Here is a 21,198-nt window from a genome sequence, read left to right as displayed (position 1 = left end):
GTAATGATGCATGTTTTGCCGGAGATCTCAGCCTAGTAGAGCTGGTTACTTGGCTTCTCAGGGCAGTTAAGCAGTGTGGAGATATGAAGCAACATCTAGGATCTACTTTGTAGTTGAGGACCCCCAGGGAAAATTGTCAGTCCTTTGACTAGAGCTAAATTCTTTAAAATGCATGCACCAGAATATGTAGGTTGGTACACTGTTGCAGCCTGTGTGAAAGGGGCAAAATAGGTGATAGACGTTAATTTTATTTATTTATTTATTTATTTTTAAATAAGCAAGAAAAAGTATTTGTGTGTGCATGAAGATTGGATGTGGGTGTGCTGGTGAGTACAATTCAAACTCTCTGACACAATACATATTCCAATCATTTCTTTAACTGTGTGTGTAGTTTTTTAACTGTGTATTTGCTGTATACAATATTTTTACTTTCATTGAAAATCTGTACAAAATTGTAAATATGATTCTGAAAAGTAGCTTGAGAAAGCTGTTTAAACAGGCCAACTCAAGTTGTAACGTTTTAGGGCTAGTCCACACGGGGAGATAGCCACGCGTTTGCGGTCGCGGCGACAAAGCGCCGCGCCAGTCGCCGCGACCGGCGCAGGCGACAGTTTTGTATGGGCGCCTATGTAAAAACGCCTGTGCTAACCACACGAGGCGATGCGCTTTTCAACAGTCGCCTGAAAAAGCCTGGCGAGGCATAGTGTTTTTAAAATTGCCCTCATCTTGTAGATTTGTAGATAAATAATAAATGGTGCCTAATTTAAATTTGATCCAAAAAAAGTTACCTATAAAAATTGTAACTGTTGGACATCCACTTAGATTCTGTCTAGTCCATGGATGTGAACGGACGAGCAGAAGGAAAACCAAATAACCTTTGCAGATTTTATTAAAAATGTTATTTAAAAAAAAAAAATGCTTGCGTTTCAATAGCATAGCCTTATTCAGCTTTAGGAGTACAACTATTAGACAAATGCAAATATTTGATCTAGAAAGAAATCCTACACTAGATTCTTACAGAAAACTAAAATGGGACCCCATTCTAGTTGTGTACACTGCTATCATATAACAAAGGTCAAATACACACGATACCCCGAACCTGTAGCTTAGGCAATGTAAATCATAAGAAATAATTGTGCATGCACTCCTGCAGCCAAGGCGGTTGAGGTAAAAACTTGAAGCTTTATTCCATCATGTTAAAAGATATACGTCCTAACGCATTTCGTATCATATGATATGTAATCAAAGGCACTGGTATTACAAAGGACCGTTACAGATATTACTCATTACCACTTTTGGAAGCAGCTTTTGTTAGGGCCTTTAAAGAGAATAGAAATACTTTGTTATACAAAACTAAAAAAATCTCTTGAAAAAACTGCACATAGTACCATACCCATGTTTATCACTACCTATAGCAAACAATTTTACAAGTTTAAAAAAATAGTGCAAAAATATCTCCCAGTTTTGAATGGAGATGAGAAATTGCGGAAAGTGATGGAGAATGGGTGTGGGTACGTAACTCAGCGTGCCAGAAAACTTGGGAATATCTTGTTACCCAGTGATGTATGCGATAGAACTTGGTTAAGTACAGTGGGAACATATTGTTGTGGGGCAACTCGTTGTGTAACATGCAGTTATATGGAGAAATCTTCTGAGTTTGTTAGTAACAGCACAAACATCAGATACAACAACAAATGTTACTTTAATTGCAACACCACATATGTGGTTTATTTGTTAACATGCAAGAAATGTAACATTCAGTACGTGGGGAGCACATCTAGAAATCTTAAATGTAGAATGCGACAACACATTCATAGTATCGAATCCCTTAGTAACAGCACAACTAGGCATTTTTTAGAATGCAGTGATTTTGATATCAATAACTTAAAGATCCAGGGAATAGAAAAGTTTTATCAATCACCAAGAGGCAGCCATAAGATGTCAAAGCTCCGACATAGAGAAGCATACTGGATTTTTACTTTAGATACCAGGCAACCTAGAGGGTTAAACTTTCAGTTTGACGTTGCGTGTTATACCTGATATGGTTGGTATTACTCTAGTATTAATTATTAACAACTGCTTTAATGCTTTAAGATTTTAAACATGGATGGAGAATCGAAAGCATTTGCTTTAGAGCACACAAACACGTGCCCGTTTCACACATAACGTGGAAGCGAGACGTGAATGTATGTGACATTTGGATGCAACGGGCGGCTGCCTAGATGCATTAGAACCTACAACTTAGACCCATAGTTTAGGAAATATCAGCAGTATTAATATGGTGGTAAGATTATTATTATTATTAACATGTATTTATATAGCGCCAACATATTGCGTAGCACTGTAAAGTAAATGTGATTATACAACTACATCACATGAATTACATATATAGAATATATGGAGTAACAAATATCACAATCAATACAGGTACAAACAGGTGAGGAAGGCCCTATGCATAGACATACAGTCTAAAGGGAAGGGAGTAATACACAAGGTGTGGGAGTGGGCAAGATCGAATTAAGTGGGTGAGAAATGTGGTATTCTATGTGGTGTTGCGTTTGGTAGTTAAGCAGAGTGAGGGTAGGCTTCTCGAAAGAAGTGTTTTTTCAGAGATTTTTTGAAAGCAGAAAGGTTGGGAGAAAGTCGGACAGACCGTGGGAGAGAATTCCAGAGGAGGGGTGCAGCCCTTGCAAAGTCTTGAATGCGAGCATGTGAGGAGGTAATGAGAGAAGAGTTGAGTAGCAGGTCAGTAGAGGAGCGTAGTAAGCGAGTGGGTGAGTATATAGAGAGGAGTTCAGAGATGTAGGGTCGGGCAGAGTTATGAAGTGCTTTGAAAGTCAGTGTCATTAATTTGAATTTGATTCTGAAAGGTAACGGAAGCCAGTGCAGGGATTGACAGAATGGCGAGGCAGAGGAGGAGCGGTTGCTGAGGTGTATGAGCCTCGCAGCAGTGTTCATTATGGACTGGAGAGGTGACAGTCTCTGGAGGGGGAGGCCAATTAAAAGAGTTACAGTAGTCTAGACGTGATATGATGAGAGAGTGAATAAGAATTTTGGCAGCGTCTTGGGTGATAAATGATCGTATTTTGGATATGTTCCTTAGGTGGAAGTGACATGATTTAATAAGTGACTGGATATGAGGAGTGAATGACAGGGCAGAATCTAGGATAACCCCAAGGCACCGGGCCTGGGGAGAGGGGGTGATAGTGGAATTGTTAACTATGATGGATACTTCGGGGATGCTACCGGTGTTAGTTGGAGGAAAGAGAACCATTTCAGTTTTAGAGAGGTTTAATTTAAGGTAGCGTTGCGACATCCAGGTAGAGATAGCAGACAGGCAGGAGGAGACGCGAGTTAGGAGTTCTGGGTTGAGATCAGGAGATGAGATATAGATCTGAGTATCGTCAGCATAGAGGTGGTAGTGGAAACCATACGAATTTATTAATTTGCCAAGGGTGGAAGTATAGAGGGAGAATAGTAATGGTCCCAGGACAGAGCCTTGAGGAACTCCAACAGAAAGAGGTAGGGGAGAAGATGATACTCAATTGTAGGAGACACTGAAGGAACAATTGGTGATGTAAGATGAGAACCGGGCTAGGGCTGTGTCACGAAGGCCAAGCGACTGGAGGAGGAGAGGGTGATCTACAGTGTCAAATGCGGCTGAGAGATCAAGCAGTATTAGTAGTGAGAAATGATTGTTGGCTTTAGCGGTTAAAAGGTCATTAGTTAGTCGAGTCAGGGCAGTTTCTGTGGAGTGTTGTGGCTTAAAACCAGATTGTAGGGGGTCCAGCAGGTTATTGTCAGAGAGGAATGTAAGATATTAAGAATGATTTTAACTACTTGATTGATTTGGTTTGCTTTCCCCATATATTGCTATTTATGAGGTATTCGATACTGTTTGATGCACTTGGTGTTGGCTTAGATACAATATAAGATACAACATCTATACCTAAACGCCGATGTTTGGAGGGCTTTAGTAGCACCGATTTAAGGTTTTGGATAGTTTTGTTAATAATGTAAATATTATGCTTGATGGTGTTCTGTTTCTCTGTATATCATCGTTTATGATTTCTTGCCATGAGTTCTTTTAAGTTAATGAATGTAATTGGGTTTGATGAAAAGTCATAAAATCTATGATCTCATTGCAACTATATTCGCAAGTTTATACTAATTTAATTACCGCAATAATTATATGAACAGCATCTTGTTGGACATATAATACAAATTCAAATGCTAAATATATCTGTTATTTGTAGATTTTAATTGTACTAAATTTGTAAGGATTTGTGAATTGTAATTTTTAGCATAACCGATATGCACTTGTTTTTTTAATTTTCCTTGTTTCACTTGACATTTAGAAGCGACAAAGATATGCATTTTGTAGTGACAGCTTTAGTTTTGAGTCTGGAGAAAAACCTTATGTAAGGTCAAGCTGGACGTCATTTCCTTCAATTAAGTTTAAATATCTGTAACGGTCCTTTGTAATACTAGTGCCTATGATTACGTATCATCTGATACGAACCGCGTTAGGACGTATATCTTTTAACATGATGGAATAAAGCTTCAAGTTTTTACCTCAACCGCCTTGGCTGCAGGAGTGTGTGCACAATTATTTCTAATGTTATAGATGGACTCTTTAGCACTCATCTTGGCACATTGAGCCCAAATGATCTAAAAATTAGCTAACTGATCTTATACCAAGAAAAAATCTCTTATGTAGTTCTAACTTTGTTAAATGAATGCTTGACCGCATTTTGATAATAGATATAACACGTTTTCATAACAGTTTCAAGTAAGGAGTTGTTGCCTTGTTAAAGTGCAAGCAGGGTTGTCACCACTTCTAAATAAAAAAGTGATTTTGGACCACTGTGGTCTGAACACTATTGTATAGGTAGGGTGAATTGCAGCAGTAAAGTTAAACATAACTATTACTTTTTCAAAATGTAATTAATTTGTACATTCAGTCTTAAACTAAATTGTTCAACATAAAAGTAGCTTTTAGTATGATGTACAGAGTGGTATTCTGAGACAGTCTGCAATTGGTCTTCAATTTAAATTACTTGTGTTTTTTAATTTCTTTTTTTGTTCAGCAGCACTCCAGTCTGGAATTTCTGTGGCTATCCGGTTGCTAGGGCCTTGTCTACCTTAGCAACCAGGTAGTGGTGGGAATCAGAGACTGAAAGACGCATAGGCCTGAATACAAAGATAATGATTAAAAAGTAACAATAACACTAAAATTGTAGCCTCACAGAACATAGTTTGCTGCCGGGGTAGTGATCCCTATTTGTAAGATGGAAACATCTTTAAAAACAAATAAAAAAAAAAAGGAAGACCAACTGACAAGCAGTTGAGTATAGGCCATTTTATAGCTTACGAAAAGTTAGCATACACTGGGGGGCACATTTATCAAGGGTCGAATATTGAGGGTTAATTAACCCTCGAATTCGACCCTCGAAGTTAAATCCTTCGAATTTCGAAGGATTTAGCGCAAATACTTCGATCGATCGAAGTACAAATCGTTAGAACGATTCGAAGGATTTTAATCGATTGATCGAACGATTTTATGCGAATCGTTTGCATCGAAGTTGAAGGTCGTAGTAGCCTATTCGATGGTCGAAGTACCCAAAAAAATACTTCGAAATTCGAAGGATTTTAATCGATCAACCGATTTTTCTTCAATCAAAAAAAGCTTAGGAAAGTGATGGGGAAGCTCCCCAAAGGCTAACATTATACCTTGGTAGGTTTGAACTACCGAAGTATGTAGTCAAAGTTTTTTTTAAAGAGACAGTACTTAGATTTTCGAATGGTCGAATAGTTGAAGTTTTTTATATTCTAATCCTTCACTCTTAGTAAATGTGCTCCTAGCTGTCATTGGGAGTCAAAATAGGCTGTGGCATTCCAAGTACAATAAAGCCTAAACAGCCCCCCCCCCCACTAGCTCACTAGATTGTGACTGTGTGTTGCATCTTAAAGCAGCACCTCTTACCTTTGCCAGAATCCGCAGATTCTTAGTTATTGATGGGACAATGTATAAAGAAGGTGTGTAGGGGCCACATTTATGGCCTGTCTGGTGAGCAAGATAGCAAGTCTGAAAATGTTGGTGTAAGTTACATGGACGTTTGATGCAGTCCTTATTCAACAACTTGTATGTTCTTAATGAGGTATGAAAAGTGAGGGTGGCAAATTTCAGACACCCCCCCCCCAGTGATTATCATTAGGGTCAGGGCACACAGGCAGAGGATGGGTGTGCCACGGAACTTGCAGTGAAGTAAACAGGGCCTTTATACCATTCACTATGTGGAAAATGTGACTCTAAAGGTGGACATATGGCCAGATTAATTTATTTGGCGAGGTTGCCAAACAAATTTATCTGAGTTTGTTTTGGCCACCCACATTGTGGGCCCAATCAAACTACTTTATTGTTGGCATAAGGGCCAATGACTGAATCAGAGACACCTCAAACAGGGACCACATCAATTCGCCAGTGTGTCCCTCGTCAAATGGCAATTTCAAAGCTGCCTTATATTCTGCCAGATATTGTTCTGGCTGGCCCATCTGTGGCCCCATACATGAGCCAGTAAGTTGTCGTATGGCTACCTTAACTCTGCCAACATCCATGTGGGGAACTGGAGTTGGACTACAGAACACAATCTTATTTTGTGTAAAATGCCTGGTGTGCCCTAGTCCTAATAACAGATGAAAATAAGCTTTTATCACTCTTATGACAGTTCACTGTTAAGTGCTAATTTCAAATTAGTTGCTATGGGTTGAAAAAAAGAAGTGCCCCTTATTTGAATGAAAATTTTCCTTATGACAGAACCAATTTAGGCTGAGGCTCTTTGCCAGGGTGTTACCAACTGCCAGTCTCTCATTAAAGCTCCCCACGAGCCAGAATCGAGCAGGTGGGGCGTCACTTTCCCTTGGGGCACTATTCATATAAATGATGGTACCTCTCCTTTGAAGCATGTCAACAGAACAATGTAAGAATAAAAGTTCTGCCAAAAAACATCCTGTCTGTTATAATTACTTAACAGGACACAGGTCCCAACAGATTCATTGCTGGGTGTAACACATTCACGTGCTGAGGGAGTGCTTTCCTTCATGAATTTCTAGTTACAACTGGTATATTTTGACAATATACCATTCTGGATTACATAGTTATTGATGGGCAAATGTATAAAGAAAACCCTGCTCTTTAACGTTATGTTGTGCAAAAGAGACACTTTTCCAGTTCTCTGTTAACCAGAACCAGTTGTCTGACATTTCTCTGCATTTACTGTGAGTGGCTGCCTCAGGGTGGGGTTAGTTGCTGGGTTAAAAGTGCCTGGTGCAAGCTTGTGATTGGCCGTTGGAATAAATAAAGGCAGCATGAGTAGGCAGATCTGGCTGCAGCCGGAGCAGTAGTTGCTGATGTAGGTTGGTGTATGTGTGAATGAAAGCAGCAGCCACAGCCTGTCTCACGCCTTGGAATAAGCACTAGATCCTTGTGGTGCTCTAACCAGCAGCCCATTACCTAAGCACAGGGTGAGTCACCTCAGCACATCTAACCAACTTTCTTTCTGCCTTCTCTCTCTACTTCATTACACTTTCATTTACTTCTGCTTCTCAGCCCCTGAATGTCTTCTAGTTAAGCATTTCTGGATAGGCATCTGTCTCCTGTCTCTTCTAATCTTAGTCTGCCTCCTCCTATGAGTAATACGAATAGACTTTAGTAAATTAACACAAATACCTCAAAGTTAAAAGTTTTTTAGGCCGCATGCGCACTTGTGAGTTTTTGCAATTCCAGCCTAAGTCTATTTGGATATGATTAGCGTCAAGCAATGTACTGACAGCACCACAGTCATGCTTTGACCTGATCCCATTTTAAACTGACCAGGGTCGCTTGCAACTTCATCATTTGATTACCAACCACATCGAATATTAACTCATCTGCACCAGAAAATTGCATCCATATGCAGAGTCTGCATCTGATCTTTGTACATTGCCCTCCTAGATCTCTATTATAAGGTATGTATGAAAGAAAGGGGGAACCAAGCAGTTGTCAGTTGTCACCCTGTTTTGCTAGGTTGCGGGTTGAAAACGACAAAGTGCATGGGATCTTACATCAAAGAAGGGAAGCTTTGACATTTCCTTAATAAAAGAAAACCTAATTCTGAACAAGTTTCCAAAATACATTTATTTTTTTTAAAAAGTCAGTGTTTTTAAAGTTATTTGTAAAACCAATTGCTATTGAAAGCAACATATGCCTAAAGGTGGGCATACATGGAGAGATCTGCTCGTATGGCGATGTCGCCAAACGAGCGGATCTCCCTCCGATATGCCCACCTTGAGGTGGGCAATACCGGGCTGATCCGATTGTGGGCCCTAGGGCCCAACGATCGGATCCTAACGATGCCTAACGGGCGGTCGGATCGCGGGACCGCATCAATGAACAGATGCGGCCGCGATCCGACGGAATTTTTAGTCCCTTCCGATCGAGTCGGCCAGATCTCGATCGGGGAAGCCTATCGGGGGGGGGGAGCCCATACACAGCCAATAAGCTGCCGACTCTGTCTGTCGGCAGCTTTTATCGGCCCGTGTATGGCCACCTTAACTCCTGCAAAGGCAGGTCTGTTAATCAGCTGCCTTGTCTTACATCGTATCCACAGTCTGAGCCACCAGGGCAAAGAGTAGAAAGGGATAGACAAAAACATATATATATATATATATATATATATATATATATATATATATATATATATATATATATATATATACGCGCAATCGCAAGAAGCGGATCAGCACTACTCAGGTCTTAAAAATTAAACAGAATTTATTTAATAAAATAGCAGCAGACTGACGTTTCGGTTGACTCCTCAGCCTTTCTCAAAGGCTCCACATGGCTTTATATATATATATATATATATATATATATATATATATATATATATATATAGTGAATAAAGTACCCCCTATTGTAAAATATAAGGATATTATAAGTTACCGAGGAGTTTCATGACCATATAAAAACACGAGGCCGAAGGCCGAGTGTTTTTATACAGGTCATGGAACTCAGAGGTAACTTCTAATATCCTCATATTTTACAACTGGGGGTACTTTATTTATTATAATACACAAGTTTCAGTGAGTCGTGACAGAAATTACATCAGAACTCACCGTTTATAACTGATGACATCAGAACTCACCGTTTATAAGGATATAATTTACAAGATATTCATGGCTTTTGTGTATTATATATATATATATATATATACACACAAATAACTTAAAAACCATAGAAACAGTAATGTGCTGTGTTTGCAGGGCCTTTATTAGAATTTAGCTTCAATAAACCACCCACCCCAACCCCCTGTAGCGTGTGTTGTCTACTGCAGAGCACAGAAAGGTAAAAATAAATATTATGTTAAGACAAACATCTGATTAAGTTGCATTTAATAGCTAAATGTAACTGTTCCAACTTACATACAAATTCAATTTGAGAACAAACCTAGAGAACCTCATACGTAACTTGGGGACTGCATGTATTACAAAATAATTCAAGCATATTAAATGAATGCATACTGATGCTTTTGAGAGCCGTGAGTCAAGTGTATAATGATAACACATGTGATGTAATAACCACATTGCATTTAAGGCCTTTGTGCAAATGACTACGCTGGGTATACTTCCACAAGCTACGAATGTCCTTTAACATATTGATATGGCTGAGGTATATGCAGAGGATCTATGTTTTTTTTTAATTTATATGGCCATACCCTCATTGCACAATACTATAGTCTATCAAATGCTTATGTGTGAGCACAATTTTTTTTTTTTATTAAACAGGAGGATTATTCCCAGACTAATGGTGATTTATGGGCGTTCATTTTTCACTCAACGGTGTTATTTTTTATTACTCAACTCTGTTCTTTGAATGTTTTGTAGCAATGATACTTTGGTACTGATGTGTGATGGTATGTGGGGAACTATGTTTTAATAATTCTTTTGATACCTATTTTCCTTGATCTTTGCAAATCTGTATATATATATATATATATATATATATATATATATATATATATATATATATATATATATATATATAAATATATATATATATATATATATATATATATATATATATGTATATTTATATATATATGTGTGTATCTATATATATATATATATATATATATATATTTATATGTATCCAGAATGCTCAGGACCTGGGGCTCTCCGGATAATGGGCCTTTCCGTAATTTGGATCTTCATACCTTAAGGGGCAGATTTATCAAGGGTCGAATTTCGAAGTGTAAAATACTCGAAATTCGACCATCGAATTTAAATACTTCGACTTCGAATGTCGAAGTATTTTTCACCGAATTTTGCCATCGAACCATCGAAGTAAAATCGTTCGATCATACGATTAAATCGTTGTTTGAAGACTTAGAAAAATGGTCTAGAAAAGGTCCCCATAGGCTAACATAGCACTTCGGCAGATTTCATTTGGCGAAGTATTGAAGTCAAAGTTTCTTTTAAAGAGACAGTACTTTGATCGAATGGTCTAATATTCCAACGATTTTTACTTTGAGTCAAAGTAAATTCAAATTCGTAGTATCCTATTCAAAGTTCGAAGTATCCAAAAAATTACTTCGAATTTTTTTACTTCGAAAATTCCCTCGAATTCACTTCAACCCTTGATAAATCTGCCCCTAAGTCTACTAGAAAATCATATAGACATTAATTAAACCCAATAGGCTGGTTTCACCTTCTTTAGTAGTGGAAATTATCATAATAACAAAGATAATGGCAATGAAAAAAGATATAATACCAGGTGGAAAGGTTGATTTCTAACTTGCAGAATCAATCAGTTCTTGTGGCCTGATAACATTATTTAATGTAAAAGGCTGGAAAATGGGAGCAGCTATTTATAGCATTTTTTGCTGTGTCATGGTGTGAAAGCCAACAAGGGAAAGGTGAGACTCGCTGAATACAGCTCTCCTACAATTCATGTATGTGATCTATGTAACTAATACGAGATCCTGAGCGGCCTACAATGCTTGTTGTCTTTTGTAAAGGTAACTTGATAGAACCACCAAAGAATTATTGTTCTGAAAACATCATGTGACAGTAGATTATTATAATGTCACATTACTGAATAATGTAATGCTCTGTAGCCAAAGAAGTAACTGAATTAGAAGCAATGCAATCTAGATCTAAATTTGAACTCTGATGAACTGATCAATCACAAAAATACACCGTTTAAACAAAAAATTAAAAATGAGCTTTTACCCAATGTTTCTTTTGAGCTAACATAATAATGTGGAACTGGAAAACATATGAGAGAAGAGCAACATCCCACTGTATACACTATTTGCCAAAAGGGCTTTGTGCTCATTGTCAGTGGCACTGGAATTCTGCATTGTGTGTTGATATCCACATTGATAAAATTTAAGGCTAATGGCATTCAGATGTTTTTCACCAATGGTGTATATATCAGTATTTGAATATATACGTCTGGCATAGGCAACATTTACAGTTACAGCTAAAAGGGGGTGTACTCAAGGGTATACACCGTAGCCAAGGAAACACTTTTGCCTGGCTATAATAAAACCTGATCTGTTAGGATTAGCTGTTGTCAGGATGATCATGGCTTAATCCTCAGTTTCATTAGATAAGCCTTCTGAATAATGCTACTTCTCATTTTGATCATCTCCTATATGTATATATATATCTAGATTAGTGATAAGCAAATCAATATTTAGTCTCCTGGGTTCTGAATTAAGCAAGAACAGTTAATTTACCTGCCCAAAAGTCTTCTGATTATATTGCTATTGGATTATCAATAAAGTACATTTTTTATCTAAAAAAAACATAACGTTTTAGAGGGGTAAAAGGGGCAGCAACAAACTGATGAAGACATGTTTAGGGGGATTGCCTTGTCCTTTACATTTGCAGTCTGTACTGATTTGAGAATAACAGTGTGCTTCCATAATTCCAGGACTTTACATTTTGTTCTGCTCCAGACAATAAAATGGCTGTTGGTATGAAGACTGTTCTTTTATCGCTCAGAACCCAGAAGACTGAATATTAAGTTTTTCTAGATAATATATATAGCAGATGATCACAGTGAGAGGCATAATTATTCAGAAGGTTTATCTAGTAAAAATGTGGATTATGCTAAAACCCTCCCAACAACAGCTAATCCTAAACAGGTCAGGGTTTATCATAGTCAGAAAAAGGTGTTTCCTTGGCTACTGAGTATTCCCTTGAGGTTAACATCCCAATTACTGTTGCCTATTATTATTACCATTATTTTTCAGTGCTGTACAATAAATGGTTGAATTTACACTGAACATACAGATTTATACACATAAAGTAATCTCATTAAATTTTTGTCTTCACAGTCACCTACAAAGAAGAGCACAACATGAGTGGAAATGAGAGAATCACACAGGAGCTGTGTGGAGAGTCAGAACTGAAAGAGGGAGAGTAAGTACTAAGAACAGAGAATTATACCTTTAAAGGAGAACTAATTCCCCCCCCCCCAATAAGAAATCCCCTATCTACTACCCTGCCCCCCCCCCACATAGTTCATTACCCCTCAAAGTGTCCCAAATACATTGCTCACAACATATCTGTGCAGAGTAAGCACAGTGGAGCTCATGGGCACCATCTTCTGGATCTTCGGTCTTCATCTGTAAGGGATTGCGGTATTCATGCGCAGTTGGAGCAGTCTTCCAGTTCGTAGCAATTGCACATGTGCCAAAAGTGCCGTAAATTTTCAAAGGGCAGGAAGAGGACCCAAAGAAGACAGAAGATCCGGAAGATGGAGCCAATGATCTCCGCTGCACTTACTCTGCACCGATACGTGAGCAATGTATTCGGGACACTTTCAGGGGTAATGAACCTTGCGGGAGGGAAGCAGGGTGGGGAGGATTATGTAGGGTAGTTGGTATGGGCCTTTCTTACTGGTGGGGGGTTTAGTTCTCCTTTAATACTCAAAGTCCAATGAAATCCACTTCCATTTGTTTCTCGCAGTATGTGCACTTACAGGCAGGGCCTGTTCACATGGAGCAGAAGTCGGTATGTGAACAGGAAAGTATGCTTTTTTTTTTCCCGAAAAAAAGTCTGTGTGCACATATAAGCCAATGCTGTGCACTTACAGCAAGAAGAATATCAGGTTTGATCTGCTTTTTTTTTTTGCACAGGCGGAGAAACAGCCCAGTGTGCCATTAGCCTAAAAGGCATTTCAGATAAACGTTAGACTGATAAGACCTTTGAAAGGGCTGGCTTTTTTACTGTTTGTGTTTGCTGCCTGTGTTTTATTCTAAGCTGCACCCATTCATTTGTGTGGTTACTTAAAAAAAAAAGCAGGTAGGTTTTCCAGCTGACCTTTAAAGGAACAGTAACACCAAAAAATTAAAGATATGGTTTAAATAATAAATGTTTTGTTTCTTTGCACTGGTAAAACTAGTGTGTATGCTTCAGAAACTCTACAATTGTTTATATCAGGGGTCCCCAACCGTTTGTACCCTTGAGCAACATTCAGATGTAAAAAGAGTTGGGGAGCAATGCAAGCATGAAAAATGTTCCTGGGTGGTGCAGAATTAGTGCTGTGATTAGCCATTTGGTATGTGGACTGGCAGCCTATAGGGGCCTCTGTTTGGCAGCATCAAAACCATCCAATTTTAGAAATCCGAATAAATTTCGCTCTGGAGAACCACAGTTCAGTGTTTTATTTTTGCTGCACAACATGTTTCGGATACAATAATCCTTCATCATCACCTGATGAAGGATTATTGTATTGAAAACATGTTGTACAGGAAAAAATAAAACACATGTGGTTCTCCAGAGTGATGTATGCTGACCCCTGGTTTTTATGCAACCAAAATATGCAATCAAACCAGGAATTAAAAAATAAACACCTGCTTTGAGCCCACTGAGAGCAACATTCAAGGGGTTGGTGAGTAACATGTTGCTTATGAGCAAATGGTTGGGGATCACTGGTTTATATAAACAAGCTGCTGTGTAGCCATGGGGGCAGCCATTCAAAGCTGAAAATGGAGAAGAGGTACTGGGACATAGCAGATAACAGACAAGCTCTAGTATACTATGGGTTTCTACAGAGTTTATCTGTTATGTACTGTGTATCCTTTGTTTGAATGGCTGCCCCCATGGCTACACAGCATTGTGCTTATATAAACTATAATTGTGTTTCTGAAGCAAATACACCAGTTTTACCAGTGCAGGGTAATAATACATTTTATTGCCATTCCTTTAAAACAATTTTCATTTTTAGATGTTGCTGTTCCTTTAACATCTTATCTGAACTTTTTCAACAGTTGCGAACTTCTGACATCTGCATGCGCAAAATTACATTAATTGTATGTACATAGTGTTTGACTTGCAGGATCAGAGACTAGCAATTAGAACTTGTATTATCCAGTGCCTCACTGCAATTAGATTAGATACTGATGAATGCTACAAGTGTTATACAGGACTAAAGCTGTCCATACACTGCAAAATCTGCTTGTTTGGAGAAGTTGCCAAAATAACAGATCTCAGCCCAATTTAGCCACGGACACATCATACAAATGGTCACCTGTTAGACGAGAACATCATCAAGGTGCTAGTAAAGACCTCGTCCGGACAGATATCTGTCTGGCAGGCAAGTTAGTGGGCCCTATACATGGGTCAGTAAGCTGTGGACTCAGTTTGGATGGACCAAGGTGGCAACTACTACTAGCCCATATATGACCAGCTGTAGAGTTGACGAGAGTAGCCTTTTTTGGTGCTTTTTTTATATAGGCTTTTTATAGTTCAGGGTCTCAAAATATATGTTAGCTTTGTTAATCAGAACTAAAGAATACGATTAAGTGGCAAAACCAAATTATTTGCAGAGGTAATCAGGTGGTCTTTAGCCATGTGGTGAGGCAAGCTGAGAATATCATCATCGCTGGCACTGCTGCATGGATCTTAAATAGCCGCCCAAATATGCTGGCTCACATTATAGCTATCCCTCACATATACAGCTTTTTTTTCCTTGAGCAGGCTCTCCTACTTTTGTTTCTTGTATGCCAGCAGAAATGCACAAAAGATTTGTAACACTATTATATTCCCTATACTATTTCCCCCATGAATATGTTATAGCCTCTAAGGCAATGTGGCTAGCTAGAAGGCCTTTCACGACTTGTCATCCGTTGTATGTGTCATCCGTTGAAGTCATATGGAAATACTCATGTCCACAGTCCTGTGCAGTAGTCAAAGACATGAAAAATGGGCATTGGAATTGTGTAAATGGTAAGTAGTAGACTAGACATGGAGGATCATAATAGGCTGATGGGCTTTTTTCTACTGAAATATATCAGGTCAGCAGGGAGGGGGTATGCCAAAGCTAAGATTTTCATTCTTCATCCGATAATTAATGAAACTCTCTCTATCCTACACACAGGATGCGTGAGTTTGATGTTCAAGGTCAGACTATCCTGCTAGTGAAGAGTAATGGAGTTTTCACTGCGGTTGGCGGCAAGTGTACCCATTACGGTGCACCTCTGAGTAAAGGTCAGAATTACCTGTTTGTCTGTATATCCATTCACATATGTCAAGGTAATCTAAGTTTTTTTCCTGTTGTGTCATACTGAGTGCCTTATATTTATAACAAATGTATATTATGGTGTGTTTGCTCAGCTAAAAAAAAAAATAAGTTGGAAACTGAACAATGAAGTTCTTTTGAATAATGTCTCTGTTTTCATATGGATAAGAAACATAAGGTATTGATAAAGGATCTGCATGTGAAAAAAACACATATTATTCCATACTGAATATATCAATGCCTCCAGCTCTGACTATGGAATGAACTTGTACTTAAAAAAAGAAAAGTAAAGAAAACAGAATGCTCTGTAGTCAAATAAATGAATTGTTTGAGAAGCCTAAAGCTCATGGCTCCCATGGAAATTTACCTTATACTGCTGGTGTCAATGAGATTTCCATTAAAGTCAACAACACAAGTGTAAAGTTCAATATCACATAATTTAATTAAGTTAAACTAATTTTTTTTATTAAAAATCTAAATTGGAAGTATAGGCATCCTCTTGCATCTTATATTATTTCTTCTCCAAAAGTGTGCCATCCCCCTTTAAGTGAATTTAATCATAATGGACCTCTGTGCATTGCAAGCTTGATGTGACTGCACTGTCCCTTACGTTCTTTAGTTATCTACTTTCACTGATCTAACAAAATATATACTGTGCCTTTCTAGCTTTCATTTGTATTTTGCCTGACGAATACTTCTACAATACTTTTCAAACTGAGTTCCTTGTTAAGTAGAGACATTTCTAAAACTGAAGTGACCTGTGATTACATTAAAATTCTTATATATTGTTTTGTATTTATGAAATGAAAAAGATTGTTGCTTATTTAGGTAATACTAAAAGGAAGGTGTTACGTAGACCCAACTGACATACAAAGCAAGTGCCGTCAAATTAAGCCATTAGGAGTTATATTAACCCAAAAAAAGTTACATTTAGAGATGTGAAAAATGTTATTACCATGAAAACCGCTTTCTGCATGTGTCTGCTCTTTGTGTCATTTGAATGATTGGTGGAGAGGTGGAGTTTTTTTATTTCACACCTTTCCATTAAACAAGTCTATATCTTTCTTTATTCTCCCATTTACTGGGGTGGTGCCACATACAGGTGTTGGATCCGTTGTCTGGAAACACGTTAACCAGAAAGCTCCGAATTGCTGAAAGACCATCTCCCATAGACTCCATTTTAATAAAATAAATTAATATTTTTAAAAATTATTTTTTTCTGTAATAATAATATGTAATAATAATAATAAAACAGTACCCTGTGCTTGATCCAAGCTAAGATATAATTAATCCTTACTGGAAGTAGAACCAGCCTATTGGGGTTGTTTAATGTTTATTTACATGATTTTCTAATAGACTTAAGAGACGAAGATCCAAATTACAGAAAGATCTGTTATCCAGAAAAACGTAAGATCCCGAGCATTCGGGATAATAGGTCCCATACCTGTATATAGATTCAGATAGGAACGTGATCGTTGCACATAGTTTATTAGTTGGATTAATATATCGTAGAGCAGTGGTTCTCCTCCAGTCTCATCTTAAAGAGGAACTATTGAGATTTTAAAAGCGTGAGCTATAATGCATCATCAAGGCAAATGGAGCCCCCCAAAAGCTGTATTAGACTTAACTGTCAATCAAAATCAGACTGACTCCCAACTTCTACATGAAGACAGAATGAAGAGAAACTGATGCTCAGAGGAAGAGAGTGAAGAGTAATTTGATTATTTCAGAAACAAGCCTTCTTAATTGATAATATTTAGAAAGTTTATTATTTTAGTATGATGAAGTTTATATTTTCATTGCCACAATATTTCCCCTTTAATTAGCCTTCAAGGTAGGTACTCCCCCAGCCATTGTTCTAGAGGCCCTCTAGGGAAGCCAGTCCCACAGTTTGGAAACCACTGCTGTTGAGTGTCTTGAAAGATTTCAAAATCACAACATCAGGCATTTTGCCATTATTTTACTAACATAGCTCTCCAAGTCTCTGTATACATGACAAGGAATCTTGATTTACTCCATCTGCTGTAAAGTAAACTCCTAGTTAAGCATAACTGCTGCTGGTACATATATAACAAAGGTTCATACCATATGTAAATATTATGGGCATCTGTTGTTGGTATTTACAAATGGCATGCTCTGAATTGCAGGAGTCCTGTCAGGCAATAGGGTCCGCTGTCCTTGGCATGGAGCCTGTTTCAATATTGAGACTGGGGATATTGAAGAATACCCGGGACTGGACAGCCTGCCTTGCTTTGAGGTAACATATCGCTAGGATGACTGTATGCATTCCATATGTCTGAAGAAATAATGTACCGTACTTTGCTTTATTTTTTCCATAAATAAATCCAAGAGAAAAAATCCAGGTTAGCAACATACGTTTTCTTAGTAAAACTCCCTGTTGTATATTCTAAAGAGCATACAAAGCATGAGAGAATAGAGAAGAACGCAATCAATGATAATGTATGCTATGTTTTATGCAGATTTTTCAGTTTCATTTGTTTATTCATTTCTCTTTTAAATGTATAATTCTAATCCCCAGGTGACCATACAGAATGGAAAAGTGCTACTTACTGCCAGTAGGAAGGTAAATCATTAAAGGAACCAGCAAAGTAGAAGCATCATGGGAATTCAACATATAACTCTAATTTTCCTTTTCTAGGCCCTTGACAATGCCAAGAGAGTGAAGGAAATGAGCAGACACAACAACGGGGACAGGACTAACATAGTCCTAATAGGATCAGGTACAATTATGCAGTCTTAAAGGATAGCACAAAACCTTCATTTTTGTCCCCAGTGGTGCAAAATGCACTCATTAAGAATGTTAAGTCAACACCATAAGTGATATTTATTATTTGTGTCATTATTTTTATTAAACACTTATAATTAGAATTTCATTATCATATCTATAATATGGAGACAGAGCCAACATAAATGCAAGGCAACAATGGCCAAGACTAGGCTTTTTAAAGGGGGTTTAAAATAACTTTAGGTATGATGTAGAGAATACTATTCTGAGGCAATTTGCTATTTGTTTTCTTTTTTTATTATTCGTGTTTTTTGAGCTATTTAGCTTTATATTAAGCAGCTCTTCAGTTTGCAATTCCTGCAATCGGATTATTAGGGTCCAAACTACCCTAGCAACCATGGATTGATTTGAATAAGAGACTCAAATATAAATAGGAGAGAGCCTGAATCGAAAGATGAGTAATAAAAAGAAGCAAAAACAGTATATGTGTGGCCTTACAGAGCATTTGCTTTTTAGATGGGGTCAATGACCCCAATTTAAAAGCTGGAAATATGAAGAAGAAGGCTACTACTAAAAATAGACTATGAAAATTCCTTAAAAAACCTTAAAAAGTTGCTTAGTACTGGCTGTTCTATAACATACTAAAAGTTAGCTTATAGGTGAACCACCCCTTTAAAGTGGACCTGTCACCCAGAAATAAAAACTTGTATAATTAAAGTCCTTTTCGAATTAAACATGAAATCCAAATTCTTTTTTATTATAATATCCATACCTGTTGTAAACTCATTTAAAAATCCCAGCTGTCAATCATATATTGCCTGCCCTTCCTCTATGCCTAAAACCAGTGATCCCCAACCATTGGCTCGTGAGCAACATGTTGCTCTCCAACCCCATGGATGTTGCTCCCAGTGGCCTCAAAGCAGGTGCTTATTTTTGAATTTCTCACTTGGAGGACAGTTTTGGTGGCATAAAAATCAGGTGTACCGCCAAACAGAGTCTCCGGTAGGCAGCCAGACCACACAGGGGCTACCAAATGGCAAATTACAGCACTTATTTGGCACCCCCAGGAACATAATTCATTTGTGTGTTGCTACCAAACTCCTTGTACATCTGCATTTTACTCACGGCACGGGTAAAAAGGGTTGGGGACCCCTGCCTTAGGCATAGAGGCAGGGCAGGCAATTACTTTCAGTTTCCATTCAGCACTTCCCAGATGTCACTGCTCTCCCTACATTCCCCCTCCCTCCTTAGCATCTAATTATGTAACCTGTACATCGGGTTTGCAATCAGGTCCCCCAATCTGGCACAGAAATAAGATTTTGAGATAATGCAAGGTTTGCATTAATAACAATGTCCACAAAATGGCAGCTGCCTGCTTGCTATAATTATGAATGGTATGATAAAATAGGATTTGGAATTATTTCTAAAGGTGACAGGTCCCCTTTAAACACTTTAGCCTGTAACATCAGCTGTTAAATATGTAGCCCTCCATTGTTACGGATATACTGCAACTATTAAATATTCTTGATAAAGAAAAATAAATGTAATTATCTTTTAAAGGCTGTTAGTGTTAGTATTGCATTTGTATTTTGAGTGTTGGAAATGTTTAATCATATCATTATTACAACTCTCAAACATTAAAATATTCTACAGTCTTTGATATAAGTTATGTTAGTGTCCATTTTCCATATTTTTAAACTTGATTTGATCACTTACTTTAACCCCTCCCCCCCCACTGTACCTTACAGTATTTATAATTGTTATTAATTGCTCCTTGCTGGCTTCTGTTGCTCCAGCATCGCTGCCTTTCTGCAGTTTCTTTCATGGTGCTTTAAATGCTGGATGGCGTGCACTGTATTTGTATTAATATTAATTCAGCTTAACTTTCCTTTTTCTTTATTTTTATTTTTTTTAATTTGGCCTCTTTCACTTTGCACCTTTTTTTGCTTTGTAACTGCTCTCTTTTATCTCATTTAGCTATAGAGGTTGCATTTCTTCAGATCATACCCAGAGAAGGAATGATTGCAACACAACATACTCATACTTATAATACTATATAACAGTGCTGTCCAACTTCTGTGTTACCGAGGGCAGAATTTTTTTAAACCACCCCCACACCCATGTAAGGATAAGACTACGTCCAAATTAATGGTGGTAGCACACCAAAAAACCAAATGGTTGGTGCTCACTGCAGGGATATCACTCATCACTCATATGTGAAAAATCTTGTCATATTAAGACATACCTTTAAATCCATATGCCTCAATCTCCCCTGTGGATAACACAGCAACCCCCCAGCACATGATTAAACACCTTAGGGCCCCCTAACAACAAATGCCACACACACACAGCAAGCATAGGGCAGTAAGGTAGACCCAGGGAGCATAGGGTAGACAACAGTATGGCACACAGGCAGATAGGGTAGGCAGAGTATGGTACACACAGGGAACATAGGGCAGGCAGAGTATGGCACACACAGGCAGAGTATGGCAGACCCAGGGAGCATAGGGTAAGCAAAGTATAGCACACACAGGTAGCATAGGGCAGGCAGAGTATGGTACACACAGGGAACATAGGGGAGGCAGAGTATGGCACACACACAGACACAGGGAGCATAGGGCAGACATAGTATGGTATACACAGGGAGCATAGGGCAGGCAGAGTATGGCACACACAGGGAACATAGATCAGGCAGAGTATGGCACACGCAGAGAGAGTATGGGACACTATACATAGAGCAGGCAGAGTATGGCATACACAGGGAGCATAGTGCAGGCAGAATGTGGCACACAAAACTAGCATAGGGCAGGCAGAGTATGACACACACAAGGAGCACAGGGCAAGCACAGTTTGGCACACACAACGAGCATAGGGCAGG

At 38.2% G+C, this 21,198-nt stretch overlaps 1 protein-coding gene across 2 annotated transcripts in view; it reads left to right on the top strand.

Annotated features, from left to right (window-relative positions):
- Positions 1-7,090: 7,090 nt before the first annotated feature.
- The window catches only part of LOC108708025 (apoptosis-inducing factor 3), a 45,143-nt gene continuing 31,035 nt past the window's right edge, over positions 7,091-21,198 (top strand). The window contains exons 1-6 of one of the 2 annotated variants that reach the window (XM_018246274.2): positions 7,091-7,524; positions 12,387-12,471; positions 15,434-15,543; positions 17,722-17,831; positions 18,114-18,158; positions 18,234-18,315. In XM_018246274.2, the coding sequence (XP_018101763.1) occupies positions 12,410-12,471; positions 15,434-15,543; positions 17,722-17,831; positions 18,114-18,158; positions 18,234-18,315 (409 nt within the window). In that variant the 5' untranslated portion in view covers positions 7,091-7,524; positions 12,387-12,409. Of the gene's footprint in view, positions 7,525-7,820; positions 8,008-12,386; positions 12,472-15,433; positions 15,544-17,721; positions 17,832-18,113; positions 18,159-18,233; positions 18,316-21,198 lie in introns of those variants that run through there. The other variant, XM_041581825.1, reaches the window with a different exon arrangement.

Source organism: Xenopus laevis, chromosome 2L, assembly GCF_017654675.1.
Source record: "Xenopus laevis strain J_2021 chromosome 2L, Xenopus_laevis_v10.1, whole genome shotgun sequence".
In the NCBI taxonomy this organism is placed as follows: domain Eukaryota; kingdom Metazoa; phylum Chordata; class Amphibia; order Anura; family Pipidae; genus Xenopus; species Xenopus laevis.
This window is presented reverse-complemented; position numbering and strand designations above follow the sequence as displayed.